Source organism: Callionymus lyra, chromosome 18 (genome assembly GCF_982586985.1).
Source record: "Callionymus lyra chromosome 18, fCalLyr1.hap1.1, whole genome shotgun sequence".
Lineage (NCBI taxonomy): Eukaryota > Metazoa > Chordata > Actinopteri > Syngnathiformes > Callionymidae > Callionymus > Callionymus lyra.
This window is the reverse complement of record NC_141835.1, coordinates 13,823,726-13,841,167: the sequence shown is the minus strand read 5'-3', so window position 1 is coordinate 13,841,167 and position 17,442 is coordinate 13,823,726. Positions and strand designations below refer to the sequence as shown.

Here is a 17,442-nt window from a genome sequence, read left to right as displayed (position 1 = left end):
GAGGAATCCATCTTTAGAGTTTTACATACACAATCGGTAAGGTGTTGCAATCAAGGTACACAGCTGTCCGCCTGAGCATGCTGTCGTTGAAACGCGAAAGGAAAGGAATCCCATTGAAGTAAGTCTTCCATTCTTCAACTGTGGCGTTTTCAAAAGCGACCAGGAGGATCTCAAAGGTCCGAATCATCAGTCGGTCTGCCACTTCAGGTGAGAAGCTGCCAGCCTGTTGAACCATAGAACACTTTAATTGTTGTCAGAACTAAGGCGTGACTTCATTTGGAACAAAAACCTGACAATAAACATGTTTATGAAGTTATTATAAATAAACCCACATTAGTCAGAAATTAATGCTTCAATAGGAACTCAAAAGATGACCTACATTCAATTGGGAATTGAATTCCACTGCATTCTGCACAGCATTGTCTCCCATTTCCAATTGGTCAAAAATATGATCCACTTTCATTACTTCATCCAAAAACCCAGGCTCCCCTGCCAGTTGTGCCAATTGAGTCGGCGTCAGGCTGGACAATGACTCATTCTATTAAAGGAAAAATGAGATAAAAGTGTTTAATCTTTCTCACTTCACATGTATGAAAAGCTTGCAAGAATGTCACAAAGTGCCCAAAGTTTTAACTTACAAAGGAAATGCTTGGGAAAAATATTAGGAGATCTGAAACGCTGGCAAAGCTGGAGAAATTGCCAAGGTTAGCCATTATCCATTCTTTGCTGTTGACGTTGCTTGAAGACACACAGCCAGGTTCTACGAAATTAGAGGGAAATATGATGCATGTCAACAGATCATTATTCTCGCTCATGTATTTCAACTTCTGCCAAAGCGCTTCAATTACCTGAAGAATCATTTCTTGAAAGGAATGGGCGGATGAAACGACTGTATACCATTTCTTGTTTTTCATGGGTCATTGATTCACTTGGCATGCTGAATGCCCGGATGCTATATTTGGAGGAAGCATTTAAATGAGTAACATTCAAACCATCAGACAATCGATGACTTCTCTGTAACTGGACCCCACATTTATGTGTTAAAGAAGCCAGTATGCTTACATGTCTTGGTATGTCTCACAGCTGAGGTTCATGGAGCTAAGGCACAGCAAGACGTTTGAAGACACTGAGGACGAAAACGGAAATAGCGTCCCCTGGAACAATTTGCTCATTATGGCGTTATCTTGAAGCTTTGTCCGGCTGTTGTTGGAACGTTGAACCTCTAAAAGTGCCTCCAGAAAAGTAGGCACTGATGGATTACTGTTGTTCAGGACCTAGAATCAGAAATGAGTTAATGCATATGCCTAGTATTCACTCATTTGAGCTTTTTTTCCTCTCAACTTACCTGGCCAGCAAACGACAGCTCCCCCAGGTTGAGGACCAATGAAGCTCTTTGAAACAACAGCTTCCACACCTCCAATGGGTACACAGTTTGGCTTTCCAGTGAACACTTAACCAACGCCACTAACTTGCTTGGTGTCATATGTGCAAGCTTCAGTAAAAGGGTGCAAACATGAAAACACAGACAACCATGTCAAAAATGGGCATTACTGGAAACCATGACATGAGACAAAGCTACCATGAAAAAGGCCAAATCTACTCACAGAAGAACAGGCATGTTCATAGATGGTCAAATTGCACAGGGCCACGGACGATGGGCTGTCAGAAAGGACTTGCTCGACCTTTGTGCTAGCAAATGCAGTAGAATAAGTTTGTTGTCCCAGTAAACAACATGGAATCAAATCTGACACATCTCAAAGAATTAAGAAGATCATTGACCTACCCATTGACACAATCACAGATGAGTGTTTCTGGGAAAGGAAGTCATGGACAGTTTAGAAATGATTGATCAAACATTCATACGAATAAAAGATAGCACATTTACCGTTAACGTGAGTCTCTTTGCACTGAAATGGGGGGAAGAAGAATTTGGTGTTCAAAATGTTGGCAGAAACAATGCAATGAAACTCAGATTGAATCCTTTATTCTTGTTGATTGAGAGATGTGTGGCTTATGAACCATATCGATGTCATGCTTAACAAAGGAAAACTTACCTTAAATGCGCCAGGAAGTGGACAGCCTGAATGGGAGAGTTTGCAACGAAAATAGCTTGTTAAAACAATGCAAGAGGAAACCAATAGTTTCTATTATATCTTGCACAATTCATAGCTGCAATTTACAACGTACGGTGGAATCTTTTCTTTAGTGAAGCAATAGTCTCCCTCAGATCGTTGGTTTCACACGTTGGAATGGATCTCATATGATCCTCAAAAGAATGGAGTCTATAGAGTACAATGCAGGATCACATTGATTTATCTTGACACATTTTTAAGAAGTATAAATGCTTCAAAAACTTAGCTTACATTGCCTCGAAGGATTTGCAGGTGATGTTGTTTGGGATGACCTCTGAAAGACTTGGCGTGATGCTTTTAATAAAGGGACTCAACGTCTCTTGGAACAAATGTTTGTATTCATCTTGCTCAAAGGTGTGCACTTCGTCGGAAAGGGCAGTAAGCGCCTGCTTCAGGATTTCCTTTCGGACTTTCCCATTGACAAAGACAACTTTTCCCTGTGGATTAGAGACAATATGCACATTTAAAATTCAGATGATGAAAACTTTATTTCACCGGATGTATTGAGCTAAAGTTGGTTATAGACCATGTAACCAATTCCATTTACTGCTTGAAAGCCTTCACAAGTGTAACATTATTGAGCAACCAGAGAGGAATTTTCATTTCTTTTTTGTCCACCGTAAATCCATTTGAAGACGGCAAGAGCTTTTCAAAATCCAGTCCGTCTTTGAAGTAAGTCAAACAAAAAGAAACATCGTAGACAACCACCTACCTGCTTAATCTTGGTGTAAAGTGTGTGAAGGAAATCTTGAATGTTTTCCCCATCTTCGCTCTCTCTAAAGCTCTGGAAAACTCTCTGTACAATGGCTGGATTTGCAGAGCCTTCAGTGACAGAATCAAGCAATATTTCTGCTTTCTTATCTGTTGTCAGTACATCCAGAACTTCCGTCTGAGGGTAGAAAGTGTTGCGTCAAAAATATTTCATTTGTTAAAAAACAAAAGCTTTTTCTCGTGCAGTTCTTTGTAGTTGCCAACAGACATGCTAGGAAACCTTTAAAAAAAACAACTAAAAGAACACTCACCGGATCAACACCAAGGGACTTTAGATCCTCATTAGACAGATGACTCGAAAATGTAGCAACGTTTGCTTTTAACCATTCGGCATCCCTCCCATCTCTGGGTGTGCAATCTATAATACGTTGAGAGGAGTTATTATATAGGTTTCAAGGAACGGCCAGATAGGAAATTCGGGAGAATGTATTTCTCAATATTCGATAACATACCTCGGATCTTGGGATGGGATATCCAAAGTCTCACCAATTCATCAGCAATTTCCTCTCGCCTACTTGGAGTCATATTCTCATATGCGCCGGATAGCGCTTTGACACTGGCAATTGCAAACAGGAGTCAAAACAAGATTTCTGTTCAAGTGTTTCAAAAAGTAACCGTCGTTTAGGAGACACAGAGGAATCCATCTTTAGAGTTTTACATACACAATCGGTAAGGTGTTGCAATCAAGGTACACAGCTGTCCGCCTGAGCATGCTGTCGTTGAAACGCGAAAGGAAAGGAATCCCATTGAAGTAAGTCTTCCATTCTTCAACTGTGGCGTTTTCAAAAGCGACCAGGAGGATCTCAAAGGTCCGAATCATCAGTCGGTCTGCCACTTCAGGTGAGAAGCTGCCAGCCTGTTGAACCATAGAACACTTTAATTGTTGTCAGAACTAAGGCGTGACTTCATTTGGAACAAAAACCTGACAATAAACATGTTTATGAAGTTATTATAAATAAACCCACATTAGTCAGAAATTAATGCTTCAATAGGAACTCAAAAGATGACCTACATTCAATTGGGAATTGAATTCCACTGCATTCTGCACAGCATTGTCTCCCATTTCCAATTGGTCAAAAATATGATCCACTTTCATTACTTCATCCAAAAACCCAGGCTCCCCTGCCAGTTGTGCCAATTGAGTCGGCGTCAGGCTGGACAATGACTCATTCTATTAAAGGAAAAATGAGATAAAAGTGTTTAATCTTTCTCACTTCACATGTATGAAAAGCTTGCAAGAATGTCACAAAGTGCCCAAAGTTTTAACTTACAAAGGAAATGCTTGGGAAAAATATTAGGAGATCTGAAACGCTGGCAAAGCTGGAGAAATTGCCAAGGTTAGCCATTATCCATTCTTTGCTGTTGACGTTGCTTGAAGACACACAGCCAGGTTCTACGAAATTAGAGGGAAATATGATGCATGTCAACAGATCATTATTCTCGCTCATGTATTTCAACTTCTGCCAAAGCGCTTCAATTACCTGAAGAATCATTTCTTGAAAGGAATGGGCGGATGAAACGACTGTATACCATTTCTTGTTTTTCATGGGTCATTGATTCACTTGGCATGCTGAATGCCCGGATGCTATATTTGGAGGAAGCATTTAAATGAGTAACATTCAAACCATCAGACAATCGATGACTTCTCTGTAACTGGACCCCACATTTATGTGTTAAAGAAGCGGGCATGCTTACATGTCTTGGTACGTCTCACAGCTGAGGTTCATGGAGCTAAGGCACAGCAAGACGTTTGAAGACACTGAGGACGAAAACGGAAATAGCGTCCCCTGGAACAATTTGCTCATTATGGCGTTATCTTGAAGCTTTGTCCGGCTGTTGTTGGAACGTTGAACCTCTAAAAGTGCCTCCAGAAAAGTAGGCACCGATGGATTACTGTTGTTCAGGACCTAGAATCAGAAATGAGTTAATGCATATGCCTAGTATTCACTCATTTGAGCTTTTTTTCCTCTCAACTTACCTGGCCAGCAAACGACAGCTCCCCCAGGTTGAGGACCAATGAAGCTCTTTGAAACAACAGCTTCCACACCTCCAATGGGTACACAGTTTGGCTTTCCAGTGAACACTTAACCAACGCCACTAACTTGCTTGGTGTCATATGTGCAAGCTTCAGTAAAAGGGTGCAAACATGAAAACACAGACAACCATGTCAAAAATGGGCATTACTGGAAACCATGACATGAGACAAAGCTACCATGAAAAAGGCCAAATCTACTCACAGAAGAACAGGCATGTTCATAGATGGTCAAATTGCACAGGGCCACGGACGATGGGCTGTCAGAAAGGACTTGCTCGACCTTTGTGCTAGCAAATGCAGTAGAATAAGTTTGTTGTCCCAGTAAACAACATGGAATCAAATCTGACACATCTCAAAGAATTAAGAAGATCATTGACCTACCCATTGACACAATCACAGATGAGTGTTTCTGGGAAAGGAAGTCATGGACAGTTTAGAAATGATTGATCAAACATTCATACGAATAAAAGATAGCACATTTACCGTTAACGTGAGTCTCTTTGCACTGAAATGGGGGGAAGAAGAATTTGGTGTTCAAAATGTTGGCAGAAACAATGCAATGAAACTCAGATTGAATCCTTTATTCTTGTTGATTGAGAGATGTGTGGCTTATGAACCATATCGATGTCATGCTTAACAAAGGAAAACTTACCTTAAATGCGCCAGGAAGTGGACAGCCTGAATGGGAGAGTTTGCAACGAAAATAGCTTGTTAAAACAATGCAAGAGGAAACCAATAGTTTCTATTATATCTTGCACAATTCATAGCTGCAATTTACAACGTACGGTGGAATCTTTTCTTTAGTGAAGCAATAGTCTCCCTCAGATCGTTGGTTTCACACGTTGGAATGGATCTCATATGATCCTCAAAAGAATGGAGTCTATAGAGTACAATGCAGGATCACATTGATTTATCTTGACACATTTTTAAGAAGTATAAATGCTTCAAAAACTTAGCTTACATTGCCTCGAAGGATTTGCAGGTGATGTTGTTTGGGATGACCTCTGAAAGACTTGGCGTGATGCTTTTAATAAAGGGACTCAACGTCTCTTGGAACAAATGTTTGTATTCATCTTGCTCAAAGGTGTGCACTTCGTCGGAAAGGGCAGTAAGCGCCTGCTTCAGGATTTCCTTTCGGACTTTCCCATTGACAAAGACAACTTTTCCCTGTGGATTAGAGACAATATGCACATTTAAAATTCAGATGATGAAAACTTTATTTCACCGGATGTATTGAGCTAAAGTTGGTTATAGACCATGTAACCAATTCCATTTACTGCTTGAAAGCCTTCACAAGTGTAACATTATTGAGCAACCAGAGAGGAATTTTCATTTCTTTTTTGTCCACCGTAAATCCATTTGAAGACGGCAAGAGCTTTTCAAAATCCAGTCCGTCTTTGAAGTAAGTCAAACAAAAAGAAACATCGTAGACAACCACCTACCTGCTTAATCTTGGTGTAAAGTGTGTGAAGGAAATCTTGAATGTTTTCCCCATCTTCGCTCTCTCTAAAGCTCTGGAAAACTCTCTGTACAATGGCTGGATTTGCAGAGCCTTCAGTGACAGAATCAAGCAATATTTCTGCTTTCTTATCTGTTGTCAGTACATCCAGAACTTCCGTCTGAGGGTAGAAAGTGTTGCGTCAAAAATATTTCATTTGTTAAAAAACAAAAGCTTTTTCTCGTGCAGTTCTTTGTAGTTGCCAACAGACATGCTAGGAAACCTTTAAAAAAAACAACTAAAAGAACACTCACCGGATCAACACCAAGGGACTTTAGATCCTCATTAGACAGATGACTCGAAAATGTAGCAACGTTTGCTTTTAACCATTCGGCATCCCTCCCATCTCTGGGTGTGCAATCTATAATACGTTGAGAGGAGTTATTATATAGGTTTCAAGGAACGGCCAGATAGGAAATTCGGGAGAATGTATTTCTCAATATTCGATAACATACCTCGGATCTTGGGATGGGATATCCAAAGTCTCACCAATTCATCAGCAATTTCCTCTCGCCTACTTGGAGTCATATTCTCATATGCGCCGGATAGCGCTTTGACACTGGCAATTGCAAACAGGAGTCAAAACAAGATTTCTGTTCAAGTGTTTCAAAAAGTAACCGTCGTTTAGGAGACACAGAGGAATCCATCTTTAGAGTTTTACATACACAATCGGTAAGGTGTTGCAATCAAGGTACACAGCTGTCCGCCTGAGCATGCTGTCGTTGAAACGCGAAAGGAAAGGAATCCCATTGAAGTAAGTCTTCCATTCTTCAACTGTGGCGTTTTCAAAAGCGACCAGGAGGATCTCAAAGGTCCGAATCATCAGTCGGTCTGCCACTTCAGGTGAGAAGCTGCCAGCCTGTTGAACCATAGAACACTTTAATTGTTGTCAGAACTAAGGCGTGACTTCATTTGGAACAAAAACCTGACAATAAACATGTTTATGAAGTTATTATAAATAAACCCACATTAGTCAGAAATTAATGCTTCAATAGGAACTCAAAAGATGACCTACATTCAATTGGGAATTGAATTCCACTGCATTCTGCACAGCATTGTCTCCCATTTCCAATTGGTCAAAAATATGATCCACTTTCATTACTTCATCCAAAAACCCAGGCTCCCCTGCCAGTTGTGCCAATTGAGTCGGGGTCAGGCTGGACAATGACTCATTCTATTAAAGGAAAAATGAGATAAAAGTGTTTAATCTTTCTCACTTCACATGTATGAAAAGCTTGCAAGAATGTCACAAAGTGCCCAAAGTTTTAACTTACAAAGGAAATGCTTGGGAAAAATATTAGGAGATCTGAAATTGTGGCAAAGCTGGAGAAATTGCCAAGGTTAGCCATTATCCATTCTTTGCTGTTAACGTTGCTTGAAGACACACAGCCAGGTTCTACGAAATTAGAGGGAAATATGATGCATGGCAACAGATCATTATTCTCGCTCATGTATTTCAACTTCTGCCAAAGCGCTTCAATTACCTGAAGAATCATTTCTTGAAAGGAATGGGCGGATGAAACGACTGTATACCATTTCTTGTTTTTCATGGGTCATTGATTCACTTGGCATGCTGAATGCCCGGATGCTATATTTGGAGGAAGCATTTAAATGAGTAACATTCAAACCATCAGACAATCGATGACTTCTCTGTAACTGGACCCCACATTTATGTGTTAAAGAAGCCAGTATGCTTACATGTCTTGGTACGTCTCACAGCTGAGGTTCATGGAGCTAAGGCACAGCAAGACGTTTGAAGACACTGAGGACGAAAACGGAAATAGCGTCCCCTGGAACAATTTGCTCATTATGGCGTTATCTTGAAGCTTTGTCCGGCTGTTGTTGGAACGTTGAACCTCTAAAAGTGCCTCCAGAAAAGTAGGCACCGATGGATTACTGTTGTTCAGGACCTAGAATCAGAAATGAGTTAATGCATATGCCTAGTATTCACTCATTTGAGCTTTTTTTCCTCTCAACTTACCTGGCCAGCAAACGACAGCTCCCCCAGGTTGAGGACCAATGAAGCTCTTTGAAACAACAGCTTCCACACCTCCAATGGGTACACAGTTTGGCTTTCCAGTGAACACTTAACCAACGCCACTAACTTGCTTGGTGTCATATGTGCAAGCTTCAGTAAAAGGGTGCAAACATGAAAACACAGACAACCATGTCAAAAATGGGCATTACTGGAAACCATGACATGAGACAAAGCTACCATGAAAAAGGCCAAATCTACTCACAGAAGAACAGGCATGTTCATAGATGGTCAAATTGCACAGGGCCACGGACGATGGGCTGTCAGAAAGGACTTGCTCGACCTTTGTGCTAGCAAATGCAGTAGAATAAGTTTGTTGTCCCAGTAAACAACATGGAATCAAATCTGACACATCTCAAAGAATTAAGAAGATCATTGACCTACCCATTGACACAATCACAGATGAGTGTTTCTGGGAAAGGAAGTCATGGACAGTTTAGAAATGATTGATCAAACATTCATACGAATAAAAGATAGCACATTTACCGTTAACGTGAGTCTCTTTGCACTGAAATGGGGGGAAGAAGAATTTGGTGTTCAAAATGTTGGCAGAAACAATGCAATGAAACTCAGATTGAATCCTTTATTCTTGTTGATTGAGAGATGTGTGGCTTATGAACCATATCGATGTCATGCTTAACAAAGGAAAACTTACCTTAAATGCGCCAGGAAGTGGACAGCCTGAATGGGAGAGTTTGCAACGAAAATAGCTTGTTAAAACAATGCAAGAGGAAACCAATAGTTTCTATTATATCTTGCACAATTCATAGCTGCAATTTACAACGTACGGTGGAATCTTTTCTTTAGTGAAGCAATAGTCTCCCTCAGATCGTTGGTTTCACACGTTGGAATGGATCTCATATGATCCTCAAAAGAATGGAGTCTATAGAGTACAATGCAGGATCACATTGATTTATCTTGACACATTTTTAAGAAGTATAAATGCTTCAAAAACTTAGCTTACATTGCCTCGAAGGATTTGCAGGTGATGTTGTTTGGGATGACCTCTGAAAGACTTGGCGTGATGCTTTTAATAAAGGGACTCAACGTCTCTTGGAACAAATGTTTGTATTCATCTTGCTCAAAGGTGTGCACTTCGTCGGAAAGGGCAGTAAGCGCCTGCTTCAGGATTTCCTTTCGGACTTTCCCATTGACAAAGACAACTTTTCCCTGTGGATTAGAGACAATATGCACATTTAAAATTCAGATGATGAAAACTTTATTTCACCGGATGTATTGAGCTAAAGTTGGTTATAGACCATGTAACCAATTCCATTTACTGCTTGAAAGCCTTCACAAGTGTAACATTATTGAGCAACCAGAGAGGAATTTTCATTTCTTTTTTGTCCACCGTAAATCCATTTGAAGACGGCAAGAGCTTTTCAAAATCCAGTCCGTCTTTGAAGTAAGTCAAACAAAAAGAAACATCGTAGACAACCACCTACCTGCTTAATCTTGGTGTAAAGTGTGTGAAGGAAATCTTGAATGTTTTCCCCATCTTCGCTCTCTCTAAAGCTCTGGAAAACTCTCTGTACAATGGCTGGATTTGCAGAGCCTTCAGTGACAGAATCAAGCAATATTTCTGCTTTCTTATCTGTTGTCAGTACATCCAGAACTTCCGTCTGAGGGTAGAAAGTGTTGCGTCAAAAATATTTCATTTGTTAAAAAACAAAAGCTTTTTCTCGTGCAGTTCTTTGTAGTTGCCAACAGACATGCTAGGAAACCTTTAAAAAAAACAACTAAAAGAACACTCACCGGATCAACACCAAGGGACTTTAGATCCTCATTAGACAGATGACTCGAAAATGTAGCAACGTTTGCTTTTAACCATTCGGCATCCCTCCCATCTCTGGGTGTGCAATCTATAATACGTTGAGAGGAGTTATTATATAGGTTTCAAGGAACGGCCAGATAGGAAATTCGGGAGAATGTATTTCTCAATATTCGATAACATACCTCGGATCTTGGGATGGGATATCCAAAGTCTCACCAATTCATCAGCAATTTCCTCTCGCCTACTTGGAGTCATATTCTCATATGCGCCGGATAGCGCTTTGACACTGGCAATTGCAAACAGGAGTCAAAACAAGATTTCTGTTCAAGTGTTTCAAAAAGTAACCGTCGTTTAGGAGACACAGAGGAATCCATCTTTAGAGTTTTACATACACAATCGGTAAGGTGTTGCAATCAAGGTACACAGCTGTCCGCCTGAGCATGCTGTCGTTGAAACGCGAAAGGAAAGGAATCCCATTGAAGTAAGTCTTCCATTCTTCAACTGTGGCGTTTTCAAAAGCGACCAGGAGGATCTCAAAGGTCCGAATCATCAGTCGGTCTGCCACTTCAGGTGAGAAGCTGCCAGCCTGTTGAACCATAGAACACTTTAATTGTTGTCAGAACTAAGGCGTGACTTCATTTGGAACAAAAACCTGACAATAAACATGTTTATGAAGTTATTATAAATAAACCCACATTAGTCAGAAATTAATGCTTCAATAGGAACTCAAAAGATGACCTACATTCAATTGGGAATTGAATTCCACTGCATTCTGCACAGCATTGTCTCCCATTTCCAATTGGTCAAAAATATGATCCACTTTCATTACTTCATCCAAAAACCCAGGCTCCCCTGCCAGTTGTGCCAATTGAGTCGGCGTCAGGCTGGACAATGACTCATTCTATTAAAGGAAAAATGAGATAAAAGTGTTTAATCTTTCTCACTTCACATGTATGAAAAGCTTGCAAGAATGTCACAAAGTGCCCAAAGTTTTAACTTACAAAGGAAATGCTTGGGAAAAATATTAGGAGATCTGAAACGCTGGCAAAGCTGGAGAAATTGCCAAGGTTAGCCATTATCCATTCTTTGCTGTTGACGTTGCTTGAAGACACACAGCCAGGTTCTACGAAATTAGAGGGAAATATGATGCATGTCAACAGATCATTATTCTCGCTCATGTATTTCAACTTCTGCCAAAGCGCTTCAATTACCTGAAGAATCATTTCTTGAAAGGAATGGGCGGATGAAACGACTGTATACCATTTCTTGTTTTTCATGGGTCATTGATTCACTTGGCATGCTGAATGCCCGGATGCTATATTTGGAGGAAGCATTTAAATGAGTAACATTCAAACCATCAGACAATCGATGACTTCTCTGTAACTGGACCCCACATTTATGTGTTAAAGAAGCGGGCATGCTTACATGTCTTGGTACGTCTCACAGCTGAGGTTCATGGAGCTAAGGCACAGCAAGACGTTTGAAGACACTGAGGACGAAAACGGAAATAGCGTCCCCTGGAACAATTTGCTCATTATGGCGTTATCTTGAAGCTTTGTCCGGCTGTTGTTGGAACGTTGAACCTCTAAAAGTGCCTCCAGAAAAGTAGGCACCGATGGATTACTGTTGTTCAGGACCTAGAATCAGAAATGAGTTAATGCATATGCCTAGTATTCACTCATTTGAGCTTTTTTTCCTCTCAACTTACCTGGCCAGCAAACGACAGCTCCCCCAGGTTGAGGACCAATGAAGCTCTTTGAAACAACAGCTTCCACACCTCCAATGGGTACACAGTTTGGCTTTCCAGTGAACACTTAACCAACGCCACTAACTTGCTTGGTGTCATATGTGCAAGCTTCAGTAAAAGGGTGCAAACATGAAAACACAGACAACCATGTCAAAAATGGGCATTACTGGAAACCATGACATGAGACAAAGCTACCATGAAAAAGGCCAAATCTACTCACAGAAGAACAGGCATGTTCATAGATGGTCAAATTGCACAGGGCCACGGACGATGGGCTGTCAGAAAGGACTTGCTCGACCTTTGTGCTAGCAAATGCAGTAGAATAAGTTTGTTGTCCCAGTAAACAACATGGAATCAAATCTGACACATCTCAAAGAATTAAGAAGATCATTGACCTACCCATTGACACAATCACAGATGAGTGTTTCTGGGAAAGGAAGTCATGGACAGTTTAGAAATGATTGATCAAACATTCATACGAATAAAAGATAGCACATTTACCGTTAACGTGAGTCTCTTTGCACTGAAATGGGGGGAAGAAGAATTTGGTGTTCAAAATGTTGGCAGAAACAATGCAATGAAACTCAGATTGAATCCTTTATTCTTGTTGATTGAGAGATGTGTGGCTTATGAACCATATCGATGTCATGCTTAACAAAGGAAAACTTACCTTAAATGCGCCAGGAAGTGGACAGCCTGAATGGGAGAGTTTGCAACGAAAATAGCTTGTTAAAACAATGCAAGAGGAAACCAATAGTTTCTATTATATCTTGCACAATTCATAGCTGCAATTTACAACGTACGGTGGAATCTTTTCTTTAGTGAAGCAATAGTCTCCCTCAGATCGTTGGTTTCACACGTTGGAATGGATCTCATATGATCCTCAAAAGAATGGAGTCTATAGAGTACAATGCAGGATCACATTGATTTATCTTGACACATTTTTAAGAAGTATAAATGCTTCAAAAACTTAGCTTACATTGCCTCGAAGGATTTGCAGGTGATGTTGTTTGGGATGACCTCTGAAAGACTTGGCGTGATGCTTTTAATAAAGGGACTCAACGTCTCTTGGAACAAATGTTTGTATTCATCTTGCTCAAAGGTGTGCACTTCGTCGGAAAGGGCAGTAAGCGCCTGCTTCAGGATTTCCTTTCGGACTTTCCCATTGACAAAGACAACTTTTCCCTGTGGATTAGAGACAATATGCACATTTAAAATTCAGATGATGAAAACTTTATTTCACCGGATGTATTGAGCTAAAGTTGGTTATAGACCATGTAACCAATTCCATTTACTGCTTGAACGCCTTCACAAGTGTAACATTATTGAGCAACCAGAGAGGAATTTTCATTTCTTTTTTGTCCACCGTAAATCCATTTGAAGACGGCAAGAGCTTTTCAAAATCCAGTCCGTCTTTGAAGTAAGTCAAACAAAAAGAAACATCGTAGACAACCACCTACCTGCTTAATCTTGGTGTAAAGTGTGTGAAGGAAATCTTGAATGTTTTCCCCATCTTCGCTCTCTCTAAAGCTCTGGAAAACTCTCTGTACAATGGCTGGATTTGCAGAGCCTTCAGTGACAGAATCAAGCAATATTTCTGCTTTCTTATCTGTTGTCAGTACATCCAGAACTTCCGTCTGAGGGTAGAAAGTGTTGCGTCAAAAATATTTCATTTGTTAAAAAACAAAAGCTTTTTCTCGTGCAGTTCTTTGTAGTTGCCAACAGACATGCTAGGAAACCTTTAAAAAAAACAACTAAAAGAACACTCACCGGATCAACACCAAGGGACTTTAGATCCTCATTAGACAGATGACTCGAAAATGTAGCAACGTTTGCTTTTAACCATTCGGCATCCCTCCCATCTCTGGGTGTGCAATCTATAATACGTTGAGAGGAGTTATTATATAGGTTTCAAGGAACGGCCAGATAGGAAATTCGGGAAAATGTATTTCTCAATATTCGATAACATACCTCGGATCTTGGGATGGGATATCAAAAGTCTCACCAATTCATCAGCAATTTCCTCTCGCCTACTTGGAGTCATATTCTCATATGCGCCGGATAGCGCTTTGACACTGGCAATTGCAAACAGGAGTCAAAACAAGATTTCTGTTCAAGTGTTACAAAAAGTAACCGTCGTTTAGGAGACACAGAGGAATCCATCTTTAGAGTTTTACATACACAATCGGTAAGGTGTTGCAATCAAGGTACACAGCTGTCCGCCTGAGCATGCTGTCGTTGAAACGCGAAAGGAAAGGAATCCCATTGAAGTAAGTCTTCCATTCTTCAACTGTGGCGTTTTCAAAAGCGACCAGGAGGATCTCAAAGGTCCGAATCATCAGTCGGTCTGCCACTTCAGGTGAGAAGCTGCCAGCCTGTTGAACCATAGAACACTTTAATTGTTGTCAGAACTAAGGCGTGACTTCATTTGGAACAAAAACCTGACAATAAACATGTTTATGAAGTTATTATAAATAAACCCACGTTAGTCAGAAATTAATGCTTCAATAGGAACTCAAAAGATGACCTACATTCAATTGGGAATTGAATTCCACTGCATTCTGCACAGCATTGTCTCCCATTTCCAATTGGTCAAAAATATGATCCACTTTCATTACTTCATCCAAAAACCCAGGCTCCCCTGCCAGTTGTGCCAATTGAGTCGGCGTCAGGCTGGACAATGACTCATTCTATTAAAGGAAAAATGAGATAAAAGTGTTTAATCTTTCTCACTTCACATGTATGAAAAGCTTGCAAGAATGTCACAAAGTGCCCAAAGTTTTAACTTACAAAGGAAATGCTTGGGAAAAATATTAGGAGATCTGAAACGCTGGCAAAGCTGGAGAAATTGCCAAGGTTAGCCATTATCCATTCTTTGCTGTTGACGTTGCTTGAAGACACACAGCCAGGTTCTACGAAATTAGAGGGAAATATGATGCATGTCAACAGATCATTATTCTCGCTCATGTATTTCAACTTCTGCCAAAGCGCTTCAATTACCTGAAGAATCATTTCTTGAAAGGAATGGGCGGATGAAACGACTGTATACCATTTCTTGTTTTTCATGGGTCATTGATTCACTTGGCATGCTGAATGCCCGGATGCTATATTTGGAGGAAGCATTTAAATGAGTAACATTCAAACCATCAGACAATCGATGACTTCTCTGTAACTGGACCCCACATTTATGTGTTAAAGAAGCCAGTATGCTTACATGTCTTGGTACGTCTCACAGCTGAGGTTCATGGAGCTAAGGCACAGCAAGACGTTTGAAGACACTGAGGACGAAAACGGAAATAGCGTCCCCTGGAACAATTTGCTCATTATGGCGTTATCTTGAAGCTTTGTCCGGCTGTTGTTGGAACGTTGAACCTCTAAAAGTGCCTCCAGAAAAGTAGGCACCGATGGATTACTGTTGTTCAGGACCTAGAATCAGAAATGAGTTAATGCATATGCCTAGTATTCACTCATTTGAGCTTTTTTTCCTCTCAACTTACCTGGCCAGCAAACGACAGCTCCCCCAGGTTGAGGACCAATGAAGCTCTTTGAAACAACAGCTTCCACACCTCCAATGGGTACACAGTTTGGCTTTCCAGTGAACACTTAACCAACGCCACTAACTTGCTTGGTGTCATATGTGCAAGCTTCAGTAAAAGGGTGCAAACATGAAAACACAGACAACCATGTCAAAAATGGGCATTACTGGAAACCATGACATGAGACAAAGCTACCATGAAAAAGGCCAAATCTACTCACAGAAGAACAGGCATGTTCATAGATGGTCAAATTGCACAGGGCCACGGACGATGGGCTGTCAGAAAGGACTTGCTCGACCTTTGTGCTAGCAAATGCAGTAGAATAAGTTTGTTGTCCCAGTAAACAACATGGAATCAAATCTGACACATCTCAAAGAATTAAGAAGATCATTGACCTACCCATTGACACAATCACAGATGAGTGTTTCTGGGAAAGGAAGTCATGGACAGTTTAGAAATGATTGATCAAACATTCATACGAATAAAAGATAGCACATTTACCGTTAACGTGAGTCTCTTTGCACTGAAATGGGGGGAAGAAGAATTTGGTGTTCAAAATGTTGGCAGAAACAATGCAATGAAACTCAGATTGAATCCTTTATTCTTGTTGATTGAGAGATGTGTGGCTTATGAACCATATCGATGTCATGCTTAACAAAGGAAAACTTACCTTAAATGCGCCAGGAAGTGGACAGCCTGAATGGGAGAGTTTGCAACGAAAATAGCTTGTTAAAACAATGCAAGAGGAAACCAATAGTTTCTATTATATCTTGCACAATTCATAGCTGCAATTTACAACGTACGGTGGAATCTTTTCTTTAGTGAAGCAATAGTCTCCCTCAGATCGTTGGTTTCACACGTTGGAATGGATCTCATATGATCCTCAAAAGAATGGAGTCTATAGAGTACAATGCAGGATCACATTGATTTATCTTGACACATTTTTAAGAAGTATAAATGCTTCAAAAACTTAGCTTACATTGCCTCGAAGGATTTGCAGGTGATGTTGTTGGGGATGACCTGTGAAATACTTGGCGTGATGCTTTTAATAAAAGGACCCAACCTCTTCTGAAACCAAAGCTTCAAGTCCTTTGAGGTCAAATCTTTCATCACAGGACCAAGTGCTCTCAACGTCCACTTTAAGATTGTGTCTCGTACTTTTTTATTTTTGATGATGATATTCCTCTGTAAATAAAGCAGATAATGCAATAAAATAAATAAAGATGTTTTGTTCCACATATATTATTCAAATATTTAGTGAGCTAGATTACTATCATGTCCAAGTAAGCATAATCAATGCATCCAGGTCGAAGGGGATTTCTATTAATTGACTCACCTTTTCAAGCTTGTTTCCCAATTCTTTAAAAATCTCGTCAATTTCTTTAAAACTGGTTTCACTGTCGTTGAACAGGTCCGTTACAAGGGTTTCATCTTCCAGTGCATTCTCGCCATGATTTAGAATTAACTCAGCTTTCTGTTCTGGTGTGAGGAAGTCTCTAACAGATTCCTGGAGACAGAAAGAGAGAGACAATTCTCATCATAGCTAAAGTGTATCACAGATCTCTATTACCACATAACAGTAGTTTTCCTAAAATTGAAGAAAGGCATGTCTTTATTTAAATAATGCTTTAAAACCAAAAATCATGTGCAAATCCGGAGGCACTTAAGAACCACACATTATATAAATTGTCTCGAAAATAAAACTAACACATTTCTTGTCGGAAAGATTCTTAGTCTAAATAAAAGGTAAAGTAAAAGAAAAAAAAATCATTATCAATTTTCTTTTGTATTTTGTTTAAAATGTGAGGTCCTAAGGTAGGTACTTACTGTAGATAGAGCAGGGTTCCATGTCCCTAAATCATTAAGACTTGCAAATGTTACGAAATGTCCAATGTTGTTTTTTAGCCACTGTGA

General features: G+C 40.1%; 2 protein-coding genes across 2 annotated transcripts in view; both read right to left on the bottom strand.

The window, feature by feature from the left end:
- The window catches only part of LOC148060577 (uncharacterized), a 48,189-nt gene extending 40,464 nt beyond the window's left edge, over positions 1–7,725 (bottom strand). Inside the window, exons 1-27 of the mRNA XM_087780424.1 lie at positions 7,711–7,725; positions 7,452–7,610; positions 7,102–7,295; positions 6,892–6,995; positions 6,691–6,797; positions 6,381–6,557; positions 5,900–6,105; positions 5,724–5,818; positions 5,591–5,616; positions 4,882–5,028; positions 4,599–4,810; positions 4,385–4,488; positions 4,175–4,296; positions 3,916–4,074; positions 3,566–3,759; positions 3,356–3,459; positions 3,155–3,261; positions 2,845–3,021; positions 2,364–2,569; positions 2,188–2,282; positions 2,055–2,080; positions 1,346–1,492; positions 1,063–1,274; positions 849–952; positions 639–760; positions 380–538; positions 30–223 (exon numbers count right to left, since the gene is read on the bottom strand). Of these exons, the coding sequence (XP_087636550.1) occupies positions 30–223; positions 380–538; positions 639–760; positions 849–952; positions 1,063–1,274; positions 1,346–1,492; positions 2,055–2,080; positions 2,188–2,282; positions 2,364–2,569; positions 2,845–3,021; positions 3,155–3,261; positions 3,356–3,459; positions 3,566–3,759; positions 3,916–4,074; positions 4,175–4,296; positions 4,385–4,488; positions 4,599–4,810; positions 4,882–5,028; positions 5,591–5,616; positions 5,724–5,818; positions 5,900–6,105; positions 6,381–6,557; positions 6,691–6,797; positions 6,892–6,995; positions 7,102–7,295; positions 7,452–7,535 (3,584 nt within the window). The 5' untranslated portion in view covers positions 7,536–7,610; positions 7,711–7,725. The remainder of the gene's footprint in view (positions 1–29; positions 224–379; positions 539–638; positions 761–848; positions 953–1,062; positions 1,275–1,345; positions 1,493–2,054; positions 2,081–2,187; positions 2,283–2,363; positions 2,570–2,844; positions 3,022–3,154; positions 3,262–3,355; positions 3,460–3,565; positions 3,760–3,915; positions 4,075–4,174; positions 4,297–4,384; positions 4,489–4,598; positions 4,811–4,881; positions 5,029–5,590; positions 5,617–5,723; positions 5,819–5,899; positions 6,106–6,380; positions 6,558–6,690; positions 6,798–6,891; positions 6,996–7,101; positions 7,296–7,451; positions 7,611–7,710) is intronic.
- Positions 7,726–8,408: 683 nt separating this feature from the next.
- Positions 8,409–15,628, bottom strand: LOC148060576 (uncharacterized). Its single transcript, XM_087780423.1, has 25 exons — positions 15,490–15,628; positions 15,207–15,418; positions 14,993–15,096; positions 14,783–14,904; positions 14,524–14,682; positions 14,174–14,367; positions 13,964–14,067; positions 13,763–13,869; positions 13,453–13,629; positions 12,972–13,177; positions 12,796–12,890; positions 12,663–12,688; positions 11,954–12,100; positions 11,671–11,882; positions 11,457–11,560; positions 11,247–11,368; positions 10,988–11,146; positions 10,638–10,831; positions 10,428–10,531; positions 10,227–10,333; positions 9,917–10,093; positions 9,436–9,641; positions 9,260–9,354; positions 9,127–9,152; positions 8,409–8,564 (listed from the first exon to the last, which is right to left on the bottom strand). Exons 1-25 carry the CDS (start codon positions 15,625–15,627, stop codon positions 8,409–8,411), a joined length of 3,453 nt encoding a protein of 1,150 aa, XP_087636549.1. The 5' UTR covers position 15,628.
- Positions 15,629–17,442: the final 1,814 nt, after the last annotated feature.

Coding starts and splice junctions, on each gene's coding strand:
- LOC148060576 (XM_087780423.1), bottom strand. CDS start 15,627: ATGACACCAAGCAAGTTAGTGGCGTTGGTTAAGTGTTCACTGGAAAGC. Junction 14,905..14,992: donor TTCAAGAAATGATTCTTCAG/GTAATTGAAGCG, acceptor CTAATTTCGTAG/AACCTGGCTGTGTGTCTTCA. Junction 10,334..10,427: donor ATCCCATCCCAAGATCCGAG/GTATGTTATCGA, acceptor AACGTATTATAG/ATTGCACACCCAGAGATGGG.